Source organism: Acanthochromis polyacanthus, chromosome 20, assembly GCF_021347895.1.
Source record: "Acanthochromis polyacanthus isolate Apoly-LR-REF ecotype Palm Island chromosome 20, KAUST_Apoly_ChrSc, whole genome shotgun sequence".
Classification (NCBI taxonomy): domain Eukaryota; kingdom Metazoa; phylum Chordata; class Actinopteri; family Pomacentridae; genus Acanthochromis; species Acanthochromis polyacanthus.
Window position 1 is genome coordinate 17,485,422 of NC_067132.1, and position 21,361 is coordinate 17,506,782.

Sequence of the window (21,361 nt, forward strand, 5' to 3'; positions counted from 1 at the left end):
TATCAATTAAGCTGCATATAGCTCAGAAAGTATAGTCTTCATAAACACTGTGTTTTTATTTGTTCTTATTGTAAAGTCTTTTGCAAGTAAGCATCTTGCACTGTACAGTTTGGAGCTGTATGTAAGACTTTTTTTTGTGATTGATTAATCTACTGATTTCTGTCTTGATTAGACAGTTTCTCCTTAACATAATCAAAGACTCCTTAGGCCATACCAGACCTTATGAAAGTCAATTTTTGGTCTAAAATCTACAGATATTCTTTTCAGGATCATAAAAGACAAGAAAAGCAAAAACATCTTTATTTAAAATGTTTTTAGTTGTGCACAAGATAAAAATCATTGGCTCGAGCTTCTCAGATGTGAACTTTTGCCACTTTTCTTAGTTTTCCACAGAGTAAACTGAAGTTTTAGGGGTTGATAGACATCTTCATTCTATATTTAGACTAATTAATTAATTCAGAAAGCGATTGCCAGATTAATTCATAATTAGACAGATCACTGAAATAGTCACTGATTGATTTCCTGTTGATCTACTAATCATATAATTGAGTGGTAGCTTTATTTTTCAAAAAACGTAACAACAGATTAACCAGCAAATGGAAAAAGATTGAAGCTAATGTTGTACATCAGTCATTTGTTTACCTTGTGGAAGCTCCTGAAGTAGGCTGCCTTCTCATCTGGGTACTTCTCTAACCGTCTGGGCCCTTTACTGGAGGCCTTCTTGAACACCAGCCAACACCTCCGGAAGATCTGACAACAGAGAACGATGGCAGCCCCGTCAGAGAAGCACAACTCGTCCGGATCGAAGAAATGCATTATGGTAACTGCAGATATAAAGTACAGCAAAGCACAAGCTGACGTCCCAGAGAGTTCCACCTCAGTAACCACACAATAACAGAGCAGGAGACATCAGCCGGATGTTAACAGGACTGACAAATTGACTATTTCTGTTATGTGAAAACAGATGAAGCTACCATCCACTATTAACTACCAAAATCCACGTCAGCAAAACTTCCAAACATCAAAGCAAACTAATGATTAAAGCAGCCGAGTATACTTTTCCATTGATCAAAACGTAGATTGACCTCAGAGCTCATTCATGTAGTTTACTATTGGAAAGCACTGACATAAAGTCAATAATACTGATTAAAGACTTAAACGCACTGATTTCTAAGGGATTTCATTTTATCAGAGAATACGAGCACCACACGCAGGACTTGAAAGACTTAAAAGACGTGAAACAAGAGTATATTTTTGGAATATATCTCATTCAAACCTTATTAAACATGAATTTAGATAGATATATGAATGTGTCTATGATAGCTGATGTGCATGATCAAACTAAGATCTGCTACATTAAAGAACCTGTTTTTGCCAGTCTTTAAACAAATGACTTTGATGAGACATTAAGATATATTCTAATTGTTTGTCTCTTTATGTTAAAAGTATTAAAATTTTTGTGAAGAGATTGTGTCCGAAAGGATGTTCACAGCATTTTGAATAAGTAGATTACAACAGACATACTCTAATAGCTTTGCTCAGGTAGATATATTGTAATAAGTGATGGATTTACGCAGACAAATGACAGTCAATATATCGCTGTATGGCCACAATAAAAATTCTACAAACCAAGTTTTGAAATCAAAAATATGTTTTATAACGACAGTGAACCGAAAGTCCCAAACCTTCCAATTTAGTATCAAATGCTTCATCATCTATTGGACAGTCAAAACTATCAGCAATCATAGATGGAGAATGTTAACTAGCAGAAAGAGCCTGAAGGGGAGGACACTGGCAGCAAGAGTGAGAGGCAGCCAATAATAGAAATACTGATCTGTGCATTAAGAGATTACTTATCTCTGCGGAGGCAACACCTTTTTAATAAACTGAAGATCTTAGTAATGTCTCTTTTCTTGGTGTTTTTTAGTTCATCCACCACACCAAAAATCAATTCAGAAAAAGACTTCCTTTGTTACTTTTTAGAAATAAAATACTGATAATTGCAGCAACTTAATTTTGTGTGTAATTTATATTCAGATTTACTGTTTTTATTTTCAAGACTAAAAAAGCATGTGTTCAAATACAGAGCTGCAGTTTAAATGAAAAAAGTTATTCAGACTGATTTTTGCACTGCTATATGAACAAAAACAGAAGGGGGAAAAGGTCCTAATTGGACCAACTTGGAACAACATTTTCTGTAGTTAGATTCATGAAACTTAAAAATTCTGACGATTAACAACGGAAACACCAGTCGGAACAACTTAATTGTTATTGCTAATCAACTTCAACACTTGTGTTTGCGTTTCATTAAATACAATGAAGTTAAATAAAATGATTTGATTGTAGATGAGTTTGTTGGTTGAACATAATTTGATTAGAAGTTGTCATAACTCAAAAAGACTCATGCAAATTACTGTGTTAAATGTTATTATAAAACCCAAACATATTTTTTGGAGCTTATGTCTGCAATATTTTCACAATAAAAGCCCTATTAAGAAATGAAGAGTTTTTGTCCACGTATTTGGTTGAGGATTTTAATTCTGCATCGGACGCAGGAGATAAATACAGTCCTGGTCACTTCTTAAGGAAATACGATATGCAAATAGTTCAATGGTGACAATGGTAAATGCTCAAATGTAGCGTGACAGCAGCATAAGTAAGCATGAGGCCACCACGCAGACACAGTTTATTGCGCATGGAGAGAAGATGAAGAATATTTTAGTTCTTCTCACTTTGAACATTCCAAACCTCTGCTAACCTGCTTCATCAGGACTGTGAGGGAGTGTTTTTGATCAGATTTAACTGACTGGCAGCAGAAGACAGCAACCCCCCGAGTGTCATCAGATTCAGATTAAAATGTTACTAAATCCTGTTCGGCACACAGATGTGACATAACCTTGTCCCAGCTTAGTACAGACCTCTCCAACACGTGGATGAAAGCGCATATAAAAGCAGCAGTGGCAGGAATCTGTCATGTAAAAGAACCAAAGCAGCTCGAGCTTTACTCAAGCTGATTGAGCAAATATGTTTCATGGGCCTTTAAATGGAGCCTCGATGCCTCAACTGTTATGCGATGGTTAAGTCTTCAATGTCAACATGTCATTATTGATGGTGGTTGCGGACTGGAATTAAGATTCAAGCTGGTTTATTTGTCAGAGGCACAAATCAATTTCTCACATGCAAGATACATCAATAGCACCAAGCAAAGAGTCTCTCTCTCTCCATTTATTCGCTTCTTCATACGGTCGTATCATTGGGTAATAATCCGCTTTGATCCCTGAAAGTGTTCATAAATGGCTGAATCTTCAACAGCAGTTTGTGTTCTGAATCCTAATTAAAGTGATGCCCACCAAGAATGTCTATGCAGCCGATGCTAAAGGGTATATAAAGTACATGAGAGGCACAGATATTTCATTTATCAAAATATTTTGCTGGAAAAGAAATCAGGTGAGCTAAAATCGTTTGATTTATTTACAGATTTTTTTAGTTATTAATTGATATCGCAAATTCTGCATATTTAAACTTATTTCATCTATGAATTTATTTTTTTTCCCTCGAGGGCACAGTGCAGTTCTTATTTATTTATTATCTGTGAAGCTAATATGGCCTAAAACTGCCAGCATTAAGAAGGCTTTTCAAATTACACACAAACACATATTGTTCCCCAAGCTGAAATTAGAGCTACAGAGTTCAGGATGTTTTAAAGGCAACAAGTAGCCGTGTTCCTAGACGAGCTACACTCTGCTGTACAAGCTGAACAACACCATAATTTAGTTTGAACCTGGAATAATGTGATTCCATTTTTAGATGCTGTGGAACACACACACACACACACACACACGCACACACACACACACACACACACACACACACACACACATAGACACACACCATTTGTTGCCCTCTCTGGTGCAGCAGATTACTGCACATTGTAGTGATTACTGGGCCACAATCTGACCCACACACCAGCTGAAGATGACACCACCGCAGGGTGCTGCGTATCCAACCACTGCAAGATCAAATCAGGAGACTAAAAAAAGGAGACTCAAGAGTTCTTTTTAACTTTCTTCTCTTTTTCGTTTGTACATGAAACTTAAAGTACTAACATTAACACATGGAAATTCAGGAATCTGTTATTGTAACTCAAATTTATACCAACTATCCCTAAGGATTAATCAGTACAAGGAGCTCTCAATGAGAAGATCGACAATGATCTCGGCATGCCATCTGCATTGTCCGATAAAGGCTTTAAGATTAAATACTGGCATCAGCTGTCAATGAACTGCAACAGTCAGATAACGTCATTACAGATAAAGTTTACATGTAAGATGAAGTACTTTTCTTATTTCGCCTGACGAATGTGTGTATTTGAAAAGCATTGTGTTGTATGTCTGCATCTGCCATCACAATAAGCATAATAATATGTTAATTCCACTACAGTTGAGGCTTAATGTTCTCTGCAATTAGGTTGAAAAAATATGTGCACATGTCGGCAGTCGGCCAAAACGAGTTGGAAAATATCAGCATATTGGATACTGGCAAACATCCAATACCGTGCATCTCTGCTCTCTATATTATTCTTATTCCACGTTTACTGCTTCGATGACATGTTTAGTTGGACGATCTATTGACCACTTGCTCCATTTTGTCGCCCCTCTGATACGTGCGAAGCATTCGGAAAGAGCCAGAATTTCAAAACATCACCTCCCTCTTTTACAAAGCTAGTGTCAGGGTGTAAAACGCCAGCAGAAACAGAACAGTGCATTTGAGAGGCTGAATAAGTGTGATGGCCAATCGCCAATGAGTCCTATGTGGTTGTCTATGGTTAATAGTGGAACCCTTCTATTTCCTGGTGGAGACAGTCGCTATCACTCTGTCTGATGTATGATTGCCCTGGGCCGCGTGGTAGTGTTGGGGAACCATGGCTGTACGATTAATTTGTTTACTCAGCTGGTGTACTTCATAAAAGGCCCACTGAGTTGAACCTGGCACTTTGCAGTAATTGACTAGAGTGGATCCCTAGGTCCTTATCGGTCTGTCTTGATGGGCCTCCATTCTAGTTAAGTGTTGCACAGGCCCATTATAAACAGCAAACAACGGAAAATAGTGCACTACACACTCTCTAATGCACCGCGGATCATTCCCTACACCGTCCATAAAACGCTTCAGAGAAGTAAAGAAACAAAGGGGTGATAAAGATCTTACTCCAAATTGCACATACTATATTTGTACGTGAGGAAAAATAAAATAAAATAAAAACCTGCAGCTTTGACAGAACCACACAGATGCAAATCCCTTTTGACAATGGCCATTCCTACGTTTGCAACTTTAAAACAGGAAAATTAAAGCCAGCCTCAATTCCCCTTTGGGAGCTTGAGTCAAAGCAATGCCGCCTGCTTGCTGCACACAAAGTAATTCACCCTAGGAGTGCTCAGATTAAGTAATTATACCGGCACAAAAGCAAGCTCAGTGAGATAGCTTCTGCATAATAAGAACTAGGGGGTATGAATGGAGAGGGCTTAATTTTGCCTGTTCCACAGTTGTCAATGCTTTGTCAAGGCAGTCCTATTCTCGGGCTGCTGGTGGGTCTTATTCAGAGACACTCTTACACTGATTGTAATTACACAGAAGTGAATGAGACTCTCTGCTGGTTTGGTGTGACTCATTTAATGCCAGAACTCAGAAGAATACACTCTTTGGCATTAGAAACCGATTCACCGGTTCCAGAAAAAACAATGCAGTGATGAAGAGACAGTGCTGGCAAAAATAAATCATCCCAGTTTTTGCTTTGAGTTCTTCTTTGATTTAACTGTGCAAAAGCAGCTCCGCTTCTAACCGCTCCGTGGAATGGACTCTGTGGTTAATTACACAAAACTTTCACTATACAGATTGCGACAAAATGGCAAGCGTATGACCAAAAAGCACCGCCACCAGTGGCTTTGATCACTGCAATGTGCCTTGCTTTCACATCTTCACTTATTCCGATTGCTCCTGAAACTCACTGACAACCAACAATATCATGGGATTGGTTGTTTTTATGTTCAGTCCTTGGAGATTTCAATCCTTTTACTTCCAACCAGTCTTTCTATTTCTTGTTTTTAGAATTTGTCTACTCCAATCAATCCAATTTTTGTTTCAATCTGGAAAGAAACCACAAGTGGGCAGGGATGATGAATTATTTAGAACTGTCTCCAAGGAAAATCACGTTTTTCACTTTGTTGACATGTCCATATGGTGTTTTCCTATCTCCTAAATGACATACCATGATGGAAATAAGTAGTCAACACTATGGCCAAGCATGTTTGCCTTGGAACTGCAATGTATTGATGACAGTCTCAAAAGCATTCAGTGAAAGCATCCAGACCACCGCAATCTTAAAGGCAACAAACTGGAACAGGGTTTTCTGTATGTTTTTCAGAATTACTCCAATATTATCACTTGCCTTAGATGTACGCAGACTGATAGAGGCAAGGGTGAAGTGCTACATTTATACCACTTTACAGCAAGGACAAGATCATTTTCATGTAAAAACTACTGACAGTGGTGGCGGTGATAGACAAAGGGACTAAACTTATTGAAATACTCTTCAGTAAAGATTCTCATTAGTTCATAGTAAAGTACAAAAACAGATTCCACTGAAATCATTAGATAATAATCAAAAGCTTTTAATTGTTTTATTGCTTGAACCTGCACTAAATGCCAAATTAATGAGCCGTTCTACTTTTTAGGATTAACCAGAGAGATAATCCCAATAGACAAGCCTGTTACAGATAAAAATCTGCCTCTTTGTTTCCTTCAACAGTCCTTCACTGACTTTCATTTAATTATTAAAAAAGCAGATGTGATGGAACTCCCCACACAATACCAAGATTTCTTTCCTCTTGGCTCAGGATAAGTCAGAGAGAATTAGATTTTGTAGCCAGTTTTTTATTTTGGGCCTTAGAACATGTTGGTTTTTATCTTGTAAGCCTGTTTAGGCTTTGACATCCATGCACTAAATTCCATCTAAAAACAGCAGGAGGTGGTCCTGTGTCTTTTGGAAATACAGCCACATGAAACTGTGTGTCATCAGCGTACAGAAATAGGTGCTACCTTTTTTTGATTCCACCGGGGTGCGAGTCAATAGAGTTTAGAGTCCTGGTCCCAAAATACTTCTGTAAGGAACAGCACAAGTTATTTTGGGGTGTTTTGAGACATAATCATCTATTGACTGAAGAACTATCTGTCATGGATATTTATATGGAGACAGACTACTTAGTCCTTTTCATTTAAAAGAGTTTGATGATCAGCAGTTTCAAAAGCAGCATTCAGATCAAATGGTAACTCAACTTTAAGTCTGGCCTTAACAGCATACTTGAAGCAACAGTGGATCTATTTGTTTGCAATATTCTGATAACATGACAATTCCAATTTAATTCTGGATTGATTTGTTCAACAAGTTCAGTCAACACAAACTTCTTCTACTTCAACAGATGTCCTCATAAAAACTAAACTAACTCTTATATCTGAAACCTTCCCATTCTTAAAGTCTGAGTGAAAGGTTTGCCATTAAAAGTCAGTCAGTTATTGTGTTTAAATATAGCAAACACAGACAGGCCAACTAAAGCCACCATCTTTAAGTCTCTTGAAGACATTCATTCACTATTCTTATGATCCATTGGTCAAAATAGCGTTTTCATTGAACAGCAAAATCCAGCAGGTCGCTAAGGTCAGACAAAATTAAAAGTCATACATGAAGATTTAAAGCAGTCATTTTATTGTGTATTCATTTAAATTCTGGGTGGAGGGATGAACCCACAGAGCCACTGGAACCCAGACGAGATTGGGTCATTAAAATTTAACGCTTCATTAACACAATCTCGGAATGATTTATTAAAGAAAATTATTTTTTCAACACAAGTTGCCCACGATTTTACATAATATGTGAGTATGTGTGTGCCTGTCTTCTTCATTAACAAGTAAACAGACCAAAAACAGAAACTAATGTGAAGAAAACAAATAAAAATCCTTCTACTTCTCATTTTAGGATGGCCTATAGGATTGTGCATCTATACGAATGTGTGAATTGATGCAACACAATGTTAAGTTTATCACTACGATAATCCAACTTTCCCTATGTCAGCCTGCTACAGTAATGCCAGCTTTATGTTAACTATTTTACTGAACAAATCAACTAGATATAGGAACCCTGAATCTGGCCAAAATGTATTCAACTGTTTAGCAAGTGACTCGTCTTAGCAGTTATGAGCCAAGGAATATCCAAAAACCTTTAAAATATCTATTGTTGTCTCCGTAGTTAAAAAAGAAATAGGGAATAAAACATATATTTCTGAAACGTGACGCATGTTGCATGTGCATATGTGATGTTTTGCTCAAATGTGGCAATTTTGGTAGAGGTGCCACATCACAAACAGCAACAGGTGTGATAAGACGATGCACATTTTTCAACACTATATCATCTATGTTTTCCATTTTTTGCCATTCAAATGCAGTATAGAAACTAGATGAGCCCTCAGTTGAGGACAGAACCACGCCCTCTGCTGGTGAAAACCCTGTCCTCCCTATACAACTGATTCAATATGTATCAATTTTGATCATCGTACGTATCTCCCTCCCTACTTGATCTGCTGACCTGTAACTCCACAACTGAGCAGGGGACCTTAGACTGATCTTCAGTGCCAAGTTTGATTATCCTGACTTCAGCGGTTGCAGAGATATCGGACCGGACATAGCCACATACATACATACATACATACATACATACATACCCAGCCAGATACCGCACCGAATGCAATAACCCCGCCGACGTACCCATCGGGCGTGGTTAATGAATGACGTAAATATATGCAAATTTAAATTTAAAGCAAGTTCAAAGTAGTCAGTGTCTTTTCTGGCTCAGAATGGACCTTTTGCAGGTGACTACACACAGCAGTAAGTATTATCAGTCCACTTATAGCAAAGGAAATGATTCTGTGGTACTCTGTTTGACAGAGTCTATTAATTTTCCTGTTAACTCTGTCTTTTTTAGAAAAATATACATTCTTATGCTTGAGTACATGGAGCCTCAGTTAATAAAAGTGGTTGTTTTCCTATTTTATACTCAGTTTTTAACAGTTTGGCCCTGGTGAGTTTTCTCTGGAGGGCTGGATAAAGCCTTTTTGGAATTCACCAAAAATTAATCCAAAAAGGAAAACCCTGACAGCAGTGTAATTTCCAAGGTTTTAGTAACTCTTCCTAGTGTTGTTCCACCAAACCGAGCAAACAATAAAGACCTTGATGTATTGGAGTTAGTAGAAAAACAACAGTGTGTGCAGCACTAGTTAAAACCAGTCTGTACGTATTAAAAAACACTGTTAAAGCAACATATTTTGAGGTCACGTGAAACTCTTGAGCTTCAGTGTAGGATTCTGTATATAGAAAAAGAAAGACTAAGCTCCTAATCCATGTAAGCTTTCTTCCATGAAGAACAGCGATGGCAACATCAACTACATCTTTCCTTTTGTAAGGACACAGGATAGAATGAATGAAGTGATATCATGCAAACTGTTGAGCTTTGAAGAGCTCAAAAACTTTTGATTAGATCACTCTCAGCAACCTGTGAAATCAGCAATGAACTGGCTATGAAGTGGTTTGAATTTCACTTATATTTACAAAACAATTGCTTGAAATGTGCTTTTTCTAGTTATCCAGTTTGACTGACCTTGATCAAAGGAGTAATTGTCGCCACGTTTCACTTTATGCAGACTCTCAGCAAGTAAAATACATTTCATATTCAAACCTTTACTCTCCAAATGGGCTGTAAAAACAATGTACTGGGTATAAACAAAGACTTTTCTTCAGTTCTGGAGTGCATCTCAACGCTATCAAAAACAATGAGTACTTCAGCACACACAGCAAGGCGGTGTGTAAAATAGGCAGCAGCAAAATCAACAAGCGGAGAGAACGTTTCAAGGGCAATCCCTTCACTTTTAAGGAGGTCTGTCTGTGGCAAGGAAAACATTTCAGGAGGTACTTGGCAAGAGTGAGTTCATCAACACCCGCTCGACTACGACGACAGACACCGTTGTATGAGGGGACTGGAAGAAGGATTAGAACCAAAGTATGATGACCGACACACAGATGGAAGCAGACTGTTCAATGGGTACTTATAAAAGACACAAAGAGTAAATAAGAACAGAGCTGTCTGTGGATAAAATAACCCTTTTTCTTGATATGGTGACATTTAACGTAACAATAAATACCATAAAGTTCAGCCTAGGTTCCTATCAGGAGTGTATAAAACCGTGACTGTGAGGCCTGGTGGAGAATTTCAGAAGTCAGACACCTCACGGACCGCAGTAATGAGCCATCTCTGAAGCCACAGTCATTTTCTGTAAGTGGCCTCAAACACAAAGTCCATTCACTTCACGGAACATTATCAAACTTCTGGCATTATTGAGGAACTGTCTCGCTTCTCAATAAAATATGGGCCCTATTCCCCCCACAGGAAAAATCACTCGTCATTTGGATGAACTGAGGAACCGTCTAAAGACATGAAAATGATTTCCAATGACAGCTCGCTTCAGCTAAATGACTAATCACACGGCGGAATAAAAATAGCTGTCTGCTAGATTGGGAGAACTAGTGAATATTGAAACGCAATCGTAATACCTCAGAGGCGCCAGTGCATTTATTATTCCTCAGATATTTGATAAAAAGACGGGATAAATGTGGGAAGGGTTTGTAACCTCTTGATGATTTATGTCCTGCAAACTATGATTTAAAGATGATTGCTGCTGTGTTACAGGCAACATAAGACATGAGAGCACTTCAATCAAGGTAGTCCTGCAACACTGTGACATGATGATAACAGAGCGGATTTAGCCTCGTGCTTAGGATGTGGAACATTGTGCTACTTTTAACAGCATTTTGAATATTTAACCTTGAAATGACCACGTGAAAAACAAACATGGGATGAAGCGTGTTTCTATCTGTGTTGTTGTTTTCTGTCCGATTCCTAGCAGCTCTGCGGATGAAGTCTTCCTCCTCATTCAGCTCTGCATAAGGTTTAGTGTTCCCTTGGTGATAATGACGCCTGATAGACTATGACAGACCAGACCCCACAATATCAGCTCCTGGTGCTAGCAATCAATTTCAGACGGCGGCGGGGCCTGTGCCGGGGTGTCCATCTTTATAATTTGATTTGTTATCCCGTCGGACAGTTGCTGCAGCAATCATTGCGGCGATCACTCCTCCAAACCGCGACCCCAGCCTGCGGCTCCCCTCCCCAAATCCTCCCCGCCGCTGTTTTTAACAATTCTCCACCCGGTGCAATGGCTACAAAAAAAAACTTTTGTCTTAATTGCACTACTGCTCCCCTCTGTCACTCTCTTCCCACAGCTGCCGGCTTTCACCTTTGACTTCATACATAACTCTCATCCCACCCAACTTCCCTCCTCTCCCCTCCCGTGCTGAAATATATTTCTCGCTGCATCTAAAATGTTTGGACATCCCATAATTTTGTAATTCGCCCCCGACTACAGCTGTTGGCAGGGTGGCGAGCCAGCCGCGCCCCAGTTAATCATAGATTACTTTATCTGGGCCATTCCAAATCCTCATGTGTAATGCAGTGCTACCTCAGCAGCAAGTAATCACCGGCCCCCTCCACTCCATCCCAAACACACACACACACACACACACACACACACACACATAGACACACACTCCCCCTCCTCACTTTCTCTCCAAGCCTGATTTGTCTCTTGCCCTTCTCCCTCTTCTAAATTTCTCCTCTGCCATTCCTCATCTCTTTCTTCTGTCTATGCATGATTGGACATTCTCATCAAACATTCATGAGCCAAACTGGTCCCCCCCAAAAATGTAATATCATAGTATTAGCAACCCTTATTTCATTTGCTAAAGCCTTGGCTGTGACTGTGTGGCATCACGCGCAGTATTCAGAGAGGAGTATTCATAGCTGAAAACTGGATCCCGGTCACAATGTGGCATGAAATATGATGGACAACAGGTTCCAGCTGATTCCTCGCCAAAAGAAAGAGTCCCTCTGCCCAATATGACAAAGAACGCAAGGGCAGGCGGTATTAAAAGACCATGTAATGGACAGTAATAAAAGATGGCAATGGAGAGAATGGGAGAAAGCCAGTGAGAGGGGGAAATAAGAAAAAGAGCAGCAGATAAAGAGACGAAAATAAGAGTTGAAAAGAAAGCTTGCTTAAGAGTAATTCTGGGGAAGTGAAAGTGATCTTGAGGTGGTGAGAGCGGCACGCTAGGCTGAAAGAGCCACAGTGGCTGCAGCCCTCCATTAGGATTCATGATTAATTATGCTTTTAAATAGAATTTGTGATCCGATCATTGAGGATAGATCGTGATTGCCTTCTGCAGTTCAAAAGAGTCCTCCAAATTTTTGTGTTTTTCAAACCCCCTGGAAAGCTACAAGCCCAGCTTTCCCATGCAACCTTATATAACCCCCTTACAATTCTCATGCAAATTACATTGTTGAGCGCAGGAAAAGTATTTCTACTGTTGTTTCTTATTACCGAGGGGGAGACAAGGGAGATGTTTGACCCATGCTGGGCAGCGCAGCCTTGAGCTGAAAAACATTAGTTAAAATGTCACTCACTATGTGGATCCGGCCATCACGGCTACTGTAGCAGAGTTTTTTGTTGTTTTTTTTTTTTTTTGGCTTTTTTCTTTTAAGCACGGCACAAAAATAGCAGCCAAATTATTCTGAAAGAGATGTGGGTCAATATTGAAGTTTCTCTCTCAGGTATGAGAGAGTGAAGAGAAGCAGTGGGGAGATTTTATTTCTGGTATAAACAGGGTGGGACATTGGCTGTGTCATCTTACAGTGTGCCTCTGGGATCAGTTTTTTACTCAGACTACAGGAGAGGAAACAGTGTTTTTACAGGGCAGGAGAGGACAAAGGATTACACTGCAATCATAATCCCATAATCTACCAATAGCGTTTTATAATGTTGCTTACTTGACTGCGTTGAAGTTATTCTATCGTATATTTTAAACACTATTGATTCAAGTGACACTGAGGTTGGCAGGCTCTGTTGGCTACAAGGCTGTGGTGGACTCGCGTGCATGTGTAAAACATTTTTACGGTGGGGCAATTTTGCTTTAAGTCATCATTATGACAATTGCCTGCTCTTTAAACCATCCCTCATCCGAGCTTCTTTATGTATTACAGCTTTAGTCAGCAATCCTCTACACACACATACACAAGCGCACACACACACACTGCAATTTCCATTTAATCCATGTACAAGGCTGGAGCTTTCACAGACAATAACGCACAAACAAAGAATCTGACTATGGCAGACTGCCCTCACCGACAAGCAGACTGAGACCACCACGGAAAGAGGGCAACAATACGCCGCAGTGCTATTTTCTTTATGAGAGTGGATTGAGTTGTCCACCACTGCGTATCCTCTAGCCAGGCTGAATGTTAAACTGAACTAAATCCATAAATGAAGGAGATTACGTTGTGAATGCACAAAAAGCACAAAACTCCATCTAGGTCCTGCTGCTATGTCGGCAAAACTTCATTTTCCACTTTAGTATGTCGGTGATCGCGTCGCTTGCAGCTTCCAGACCAGAAAAATTAGCATCTAGGCCAACAGGTGAGGGGTTGTTACATGGAAACCAAATACAGTGCCTCAGAAGTGACCGACTAGCCTCTGTGAGAAGAGAATATAAAGTAAGAGGATGAAAGGAGCTTTTGCCCACAACTGTGATGCAACTCCACCAATTGACGAGCTTAATTACCATTAGCTGACCACTTGATTATCATATCAATAAAGACTGTGAAATCGAATGAGGCACAGACCACTGTGCAGTGTTCCAGCAAATATTTGCATGTTTAGCAGGATATTACGAAACACCGAGCGTTTTCCAGGACACTTTGTGCGAGCGTTTGTTATTTGAATTTCATCTGAAGCCCTAAAAGCAGTAATCCTCATGCACTGGTGCAGTCATTCCCCCCCGAGGATTAATTCTAAAGAGGTACTCGCTCGCTGATGTTCGGGCTGCTTCTCTGATACGGTTAGCTGGGAAAGCAGCGGGTTTGTGTCTGCAACAAACATTCCCTCACAAGCAGAAAGCAGAGATTTTGGTTTGCTGGAACTAACTTGACTCAGCCACATTTGGTCCACAAATCAAAGCTGGGGGAACAAACACGTGCGTGCGCCAGGGAGAGGAACGCGGACTTTTTATGTCAAAGAACGAGGTCCGATGGAGTTTGTCATATTGTTTTTGTCTCATTTCCTCCCAAAGAACACACTCCCTTGGAATAAGTGGGCTGTGATTCAGTGTCACTCTGTGTCTCAGCATGAAATCATTGAGGAATGCAATTATCACTTTGCCCAACAGACATTTCTCTGAAACGAGAGCGAACAATCGGGAGCATAAGGAGGGGGAGTGAGCGAGGGGGAGGATGGTGTATGAGTGGGGAGGGGAAGTAACACCAGTTAATGTTGACCCCACTGCTTGCTCTCAAATTTCCTTTTTATTTATTTATTTTTTTAAAAATGAGCTAATCTGCCGGCATGTTCACAATTAATGGCGGCTCACAAGTTTGCCACATTAAGTCCTCTTTCTTTATTTTATATTTCATTTTAAAATTTCATTCAATAACCCCATGTTTTCTATTGTTTTATGACTCTTAGGAGCCATTATTTCCTCCATTATGACCTTTAAATGATCCTCTCAAAGTGCCACTGCCAAGGCGACTATTGTGTGCTCCATTTCCCTTGGCAGACCTTATCCAAAATTCATTCCCCGAACAATAATTCTTGGGGAAATATTAAAAGCTGTTTAATAGAAAGGGGATCAGATTGCCTTGGCCTGCACTTGAGGTCATTTCGGCTCATTAGAATGGAGTGCGAATTTAAAAAAGCAGGCAGCTTGTGGGGGCAACTTGAGGGAGTGCGGCGCTGGGCAGGTAGCAAACTGTCACCTCGGTGCTCAGCGAGAGGTAAACTGTCACCTCCTTACTATTAAAAGAACTCCCCTGAGGAAGACGGAGGGAGGGGAAGGAGAGTGGAGTGAACAAACTTAGCCAACAAACAAACAGAAGCAAACAGAGCTCCAACTCTGACGGGTGACATGAACTACTTGCCTTTTATTGGCCACTCTAGCAACACTCTAAGGTCAAGGCTTTTTAACAACACATTAATATTAGAGCAGCGACCTGTGAGCCACGTTAAAAAAAAAACTATCCTTGTTTAGTCGACACTTTACATTATTCAACGAGGTTATTTCCCTGCATTTAAAGCAGATCAGGTGTAATATTTAATTATTTCTTAAGCGAGACCATAATAATGTTTACCTACGCACCGCACGGAGTAAATTAAGAACACAGACACAAAAACAAGCCCCTTAACACACACAGACACACAGCTGAGGCTATCTTTGGCTGCACACTGTACTCAATGTGCTTGGCAAGCAGGCTGATGAAAGGTAACTGCGGGAGAAGAACTCATTATAGATTGTGAATCAAACATAAAAGGTAGAGGTGGGGGGGGTGGCTTTTTTTTCCAAGAATAACTTCATCTAGCTCTCTTTTCCAATTGCTTGTACAAGTGCGATTCTTAGGTAGGACAACTCATCTCAGAGAACCGGATTTGATACAGTTTCTCTGGATCACATAATGACTAAAGTGAATCTGGCAACACTTCTAGAGAGTCATGACAGACATCTCAGAGAATCTGTCGCAAAAATTAAAAAAAAACCTAAATTAAATGCCACACATTCGCGCACAAAGAAAAGCGCTCTGGATGCTGGTCATTAGTGCACTGATACATGAAATCAGCCATGCATATGCAAATGCACACAAACACAATGCCCGCGTACTGTATGCACACTCACACGGACGCACAAACCGAGCCTGGCTGCAGAGTAGAGCCCCGAGGGCTGGTCTGTTGATTAATGAGGGGAGGAAGGCAAGGAGAGGAGGATGAAGAAGAAGCGTTAATGGAGCTATGATAGATTCCTCTAGGCCTGTTGTTTTATAGGTGAGCCTCCAGTATATCTGCACATTGTAGCAATACAGCGCTACCGTAAAACTGCGAAGCCTCAGCCTGGCATGGGAGGTGAAATAATACACGGATCAGATGGATTAGGATACAGCAAAAAAATTACTTTCACCTTTCAAAAATCCACAAGTGGCATTATTGATGGAATTCATTTAACTGTGAGGGAACATTACTAGAATCCTGTGGGTCTTTTTTCAGCCAGGAGGTAGAGAATGAAATCCGAAATAGAATTTATTCCACCAACTTCACTGAAAAGTGGATTCCGTGGTAAAACACTGCTGAGAGTCGTCCCCTCGTCCAGCTGACTTTATGACTGAGCAGTGTCAGCACTCAGAGTGATTCTGCAGGAATATCCAATTTGTTCATGGCTGGAGGCAGGTGGAGGAAAATCTCAATAAAGTGAAATGACAGTATTAAAATAATCTTAAATAGTGTTGTACTAAAACTAGTCTGTGATTTGGTAGAAATTGGTAATCTGAAATATATATATTTTGGCAATAATGGATGAAACTATGAGGAGAAGTGGGTAATATTCATGTCTAAGCCTGATAGCTGATTTTGATGATGTCCAGAAGGCTAAAAAATGGAAAATCTGTCATCCATTTAATATATATTTTTGTGATGGATGAATGTGTTGGATTTTTCTTGATTGCAATTATTAATACTGTATCAGTGTGTTTAAATGATCTCTGCGTGGCTTCGGCACAGTTTGCTTTGAGCTAAACACTCAACATGCAAACATCCCAGTAAGAATCACGATATCCTGATGTTAACACATTGGTGTTTAGCAAGTACAGTGTTTACCCTGTTCACCAGCTTAGTTCAGCATGTTAGTGTACTCTGTCCAAAGTATTAAAATTCTGATGCGATGCTGGCGCTGGAGGTAAAGTCAGGGGATTACAATTCATCCTGAGGCGGACATAAGCGTGTGTGCAGCAAACTTCGCAGTGAGTCATCTAATATTTCACTCAAAACCGCAAATATGAATTTCACGGTGGCTTTAGATGAAGAAAGGAGGCTGTAGGTGTCATCTTCCGGAGACAACGAATGTCAAATGTGCAAATTTTCAAGGCAGTTTTTTATTAATGGAGTTTTAAAGGGAGATATTTCAGTCCAGACCAAAGCACTGGAAACATTGTCCTGCTATACAAATCAAAACCACTGTAATATTACAAATGGCAAGAAAAGAGAGTGTTGATACAATGGTGCATTATTAACCACAAAGCCTTTTTACAGGGCATCACATCATCAGTTGGGCTTTCAACATTACTAACTACTAAAAACAACATTTGTCCCTGTTCACGACAAAAAGCTTTTTTGATAATTAGGAACAACGAGAATCAATGATGTGAAATGTTTAAGTGAGGTCCGGGCAGAGATTTATTTATGAAAGTGACTATATAATAGGATCACATTTTCACCATGAATAACGGCTGTTGGGCTGTTGTTCCCATATCCCGCTAGAGATGCAATTCATCAGGACCAATAGGAGCTGGCGATTTGTCTTCAGGTCTTTGTCTGATGGAGGAAGCTGATGAAAACCAAAGGAAATGACCACACAATGTATTGCTCTGCATATCTGTGAATTAATGCGCCGAGTTCAAAAACATCGATCACAAAAGGAGGAGCTCAAAGTAGGCTGCATGCACCCACAAGGGGCAAATAAAATCATAAACAAAACTAGGCGTATTCAAAATCTCTCTGTCTGCTTCGGCTCCAGTTTCTGTTTGGTAATTAGAAAGATGGAGCAAAGAAAGCAGCTAATTTTAGCCTTGGGATGTAAGAAAGGAATGATTTGCTAATTGATATAATCTGATTCCACTGCACAGCCTTGCTCACATTTATCCATGTTGTTTGGAAGTCTCCACTGCTGAAAGTCTAACACAGCTGACTGTGTGTTTTCTACGCTCCACTGACAAGCACAGTTCTTAGGATGAAAAATCTCCTGACATCCAGCACTCTGGACAGCTTGTCATTGTTAATAGTGAGTGCATGGAAGTGGCAAGATCCTATCTTAAATGGCTGTGCCATCTTGGACAATAGACACATTGTTCTCCACGGCTTTGCCTCTGCTTTGGTGGGTGCTTGTGCACCAGTAAGGGGGAACAAACCCACACACCATCACAATACACATAGTCCACTTAAAGGCCACTGGTTGCTGGACACAAATACCCACTTGTGAGTCAAAAACAGCTGAGAGAGACGAAGAGGGCTAAAACTGTTAATAGAGGGAGTTACTGTACAGAGAGAGCAGCACCGAGTCCAGAAAACTACTTAAAGAGTAATAACTCTTGACTTTGTCTTTATATTTATGGACAAAAAGGACAAAAAGCGGCTTTAGTTGTGCTGTTAATGTCTTTATTACTATGCACTGTAAGCTGAAAGCTAAATATCAGAGTCAGGTATCAAAGGTCAAAATAAATTTGTGTTTCGACATTTTAATGTTGCTTTTTAAAGATGCAAAGTTTGGAATCGTCACAGACGATTCCTTATTCTTGCTGGTATGCACACTAGATATGTTATTTCCTTTAGGTTCAAGATTATTTGTCGTAGTCCGAGCTGAGGCATGTATTTATTTAAAAGCAATTCATTCTGAAATGGCTTTTGTTCAACGGTGGATTATGCTTAATGAATAAATTAGATGGCCTGGAAGTTTACCGTGCTGTTTTAAACTGGTTGTGGAAATGCAGTTAAGTTACATCTGAATTCATTGTAATTTCATTGCGTAGCCGAAAACTGTGAGGATTTAAACCAAAAGCAAAAGCACTTTCATTACATGAAAGATGTATCTGCAGTTGAACAGGGGCAGCAGGAAACAGATATTTCTGTTATCAATTAACTTTTTCGTCTGTGAATTGGCATAAAAAAGTCAAGTAGCTGAAAACACGAAGATGTTCCATTCATCATGATATAAAACATAAATTCTCATGTGTGAGAAGCTGAAACCATTGACTGATCAATTAAATAACAAATTATTTCAGCTCTGAATAGAATGATTCTTCAACTGTAGAATGTAAAACCTCTACTTCTTCCCCAAAGAGCACAAAAATGAATAGATTAATGGATCTTACATTTATCTCATGAGTAAACATTCATGATTAGTGTCTAACCACTGAGCCAGTATAGCTGAAAGAGGTATTACTGCATGTAATTTGATGTGTACAAACAACAAACAATACCTCAATTTCTGCTCATGGTCTGGGACAATTCTTGCCTCCTGTCAAACCTCTCTAACGTCTCCAAACAAGACAAAAGGTGATGAATATCAAACATCCATTGAGCTGCAGTAGCTGCTTTTTTGTAAGTCCATAAATTGCATCGGGACATTTGCAACAAAACAAACTACATGCATACATAAGATTGTAAAATGGCTCACTTGTAAAAAAAAAAAAAAAAAAGAAAAGAAAAGAAAAGAAAGAAAAAAGAAGCAAATAAAAAAAGTAATTTTAAGACCCCAAATCATTTCTGCAAATCCACAAACAGGACGATACTCATGTTTTTGCAAATGATATCCTTGTGTTAGGATGATGAATAACTTAAAGTCTCAGTGTGCAGCCCCGATTATTGGTTTAGTGATTATTTGTTCACATCCAGACTTTTGTCTGATTGTATTTTCACTCCTCCTCATTCTGGACCAGACGTAATGCATTTTTAATGTGTTTTCTGCTTTGACATTTAATGTTGTGGTTTGACCAAGGCGCTCTCCAAAAATGCACTTAGACGCCAGCAGTGTTGCCCCTTTCAATTTTATTCCCCCATTTATGACTCACAGTAGCAGTATATTATACACGGTGCATATTCTTTGTTTTTTTAAAGTTACTTTGTTGGTTTGTAATTTAAAGTTGGAGCAATTTTGCTGTCTAGTGCAATGAATGTGCACTTCCTGACTTTTTAGGAGTCCAGCAGCACCTCACAGTCTCAGGAATTCATTCCACAGTTCACAAAATATCAGAGTAATTTGCATTCTTGATCCATTAATTGGCATTAAAAGAATATCGGGGATAGTTTAAACAAATGTAGAAATGCAAAATATGATTGGAAACATATTTCTAAAGCTGCTATATTCAATATTTTTTTATAATAAAACAATAAAAACACTCCACCGAGCTCTGTCTGGTTTTACAGCATCTTTCAGCCAGTTGTTTTTATTCTCCAGCTGCCAAATTTGCTGTTTTGATTCTGTTTTCAACAAAAAGCCTGATTAAAAAATCCATTCTAAGTGATCCCTTTAATATAACATGTAGTCATGTGATCCACTAGCGATTGATTATTAAGTTTGCATGCAAGAAAAAACAATTAAATCTGCATGTATTTTTTTCGGGTAGAAAATACTCTTCTGTTACTGTGGTGAGAAACAACGTTTAAACAACAACTCTAAGTGTGAAGTCTGTGTGTGAAGCGCTCTGTGTCCTCTTAAAAAAAATTACATATCTGTATCTACCCGTGAGCCAGCATCTGATCTGCAGCCTCTTTGAAGTGTCAAAACATGTTTGTGAATGGAGAAAATGGCAGACAAACTCACCTGCGGCGATCCTAAATTGAGCGTTTTTGTTAAGGCTTTGGAGAAAAGTTGGACAGACGGAGGGAGAAAATATTCAGCAGCTGACCTTTTCTATTTACCACAGCGATCCTAAACCTGGGAAACATGTACCTGGTCTTAGACTGACACACAAATTACCCAAAGGTCACGTTATTCAGCCCTTCAAGAGGAGACCATTCAGCTGATAGCATCGGACGCTTTTGCTGGAAAGCAACAGAGAGGCTGCACTGATGACGGCAATATCGCTGCTGCAGTTTCTCAGACACAGATTTTGTTTTTCTCTTCACAGAGACACTTGTTTCTTGGCTCTTGTGAGCGTTTGGTTTGTCTTCATGTAGTAAGGGAAAAAAAATACTGTATGGTAGAAAGCCACAGGATTAAAATTAATTGAGAATCTACACACTGTTCTCTGGCAGCAGATTGTTTACTTGTTTGTCGGGTGCATGTGTGTGCCAATTTTTCAATGTTGAACCAAGCCAATTTGTGCCTGTGTGTGTGTGCCTGTGTGTGTATGTGTGTGTGTCAGGGGGAATAGCCTGTTGGGGTTATGGAAGGTGCAGTGTGGGGTGATGAATAGGATGCTTTTGTGCTTGGTCCTGCAGCTGTCTACAAGCCAGCGAAGGAGAGAAAGGTGAGAGAGAAAAGGGGGGATAAGGTGAGGGGAGATAGCCAGATAAAAGGGGGGGAGAAGAAAAGAGGAGGCGAGATAAAATAGAGGGGAGAGGAGATGAGAGCGGTAACTGTTACGTGTGGGGAGTACAGGTGAAATGCGGGGGGAACG

General features: G+C 39.7%; 1 protein-coding gene across 3 annotated transcripts in view; it reads right to left on the bottom strand.

The window, feature by feature from the left end:
- dok6 (docking protein 6) overlaps positions 1-21,361 on the bottom strand; it is a 51,487-nt gene that overhangs the window by 26,429 nt on the left and 3,697 nt on the right. For 2 of the 3 annotated variants that reach the window (XM_022207380.2, XM_022207379.2), the window contains exon 2: positions 643-750. The exons of the other annotated variant lie outside the window; for it this stretch is intronic. In XM_022207380.2, the coding sequence (XP_022063072.1) occupies positions 643-750 (108 nt within the window). The remainder of the gene's footprint in view (positions 1-642; positions 751-21,361) is intronic. 3 annotated transcript variants of the gene reach the window in all.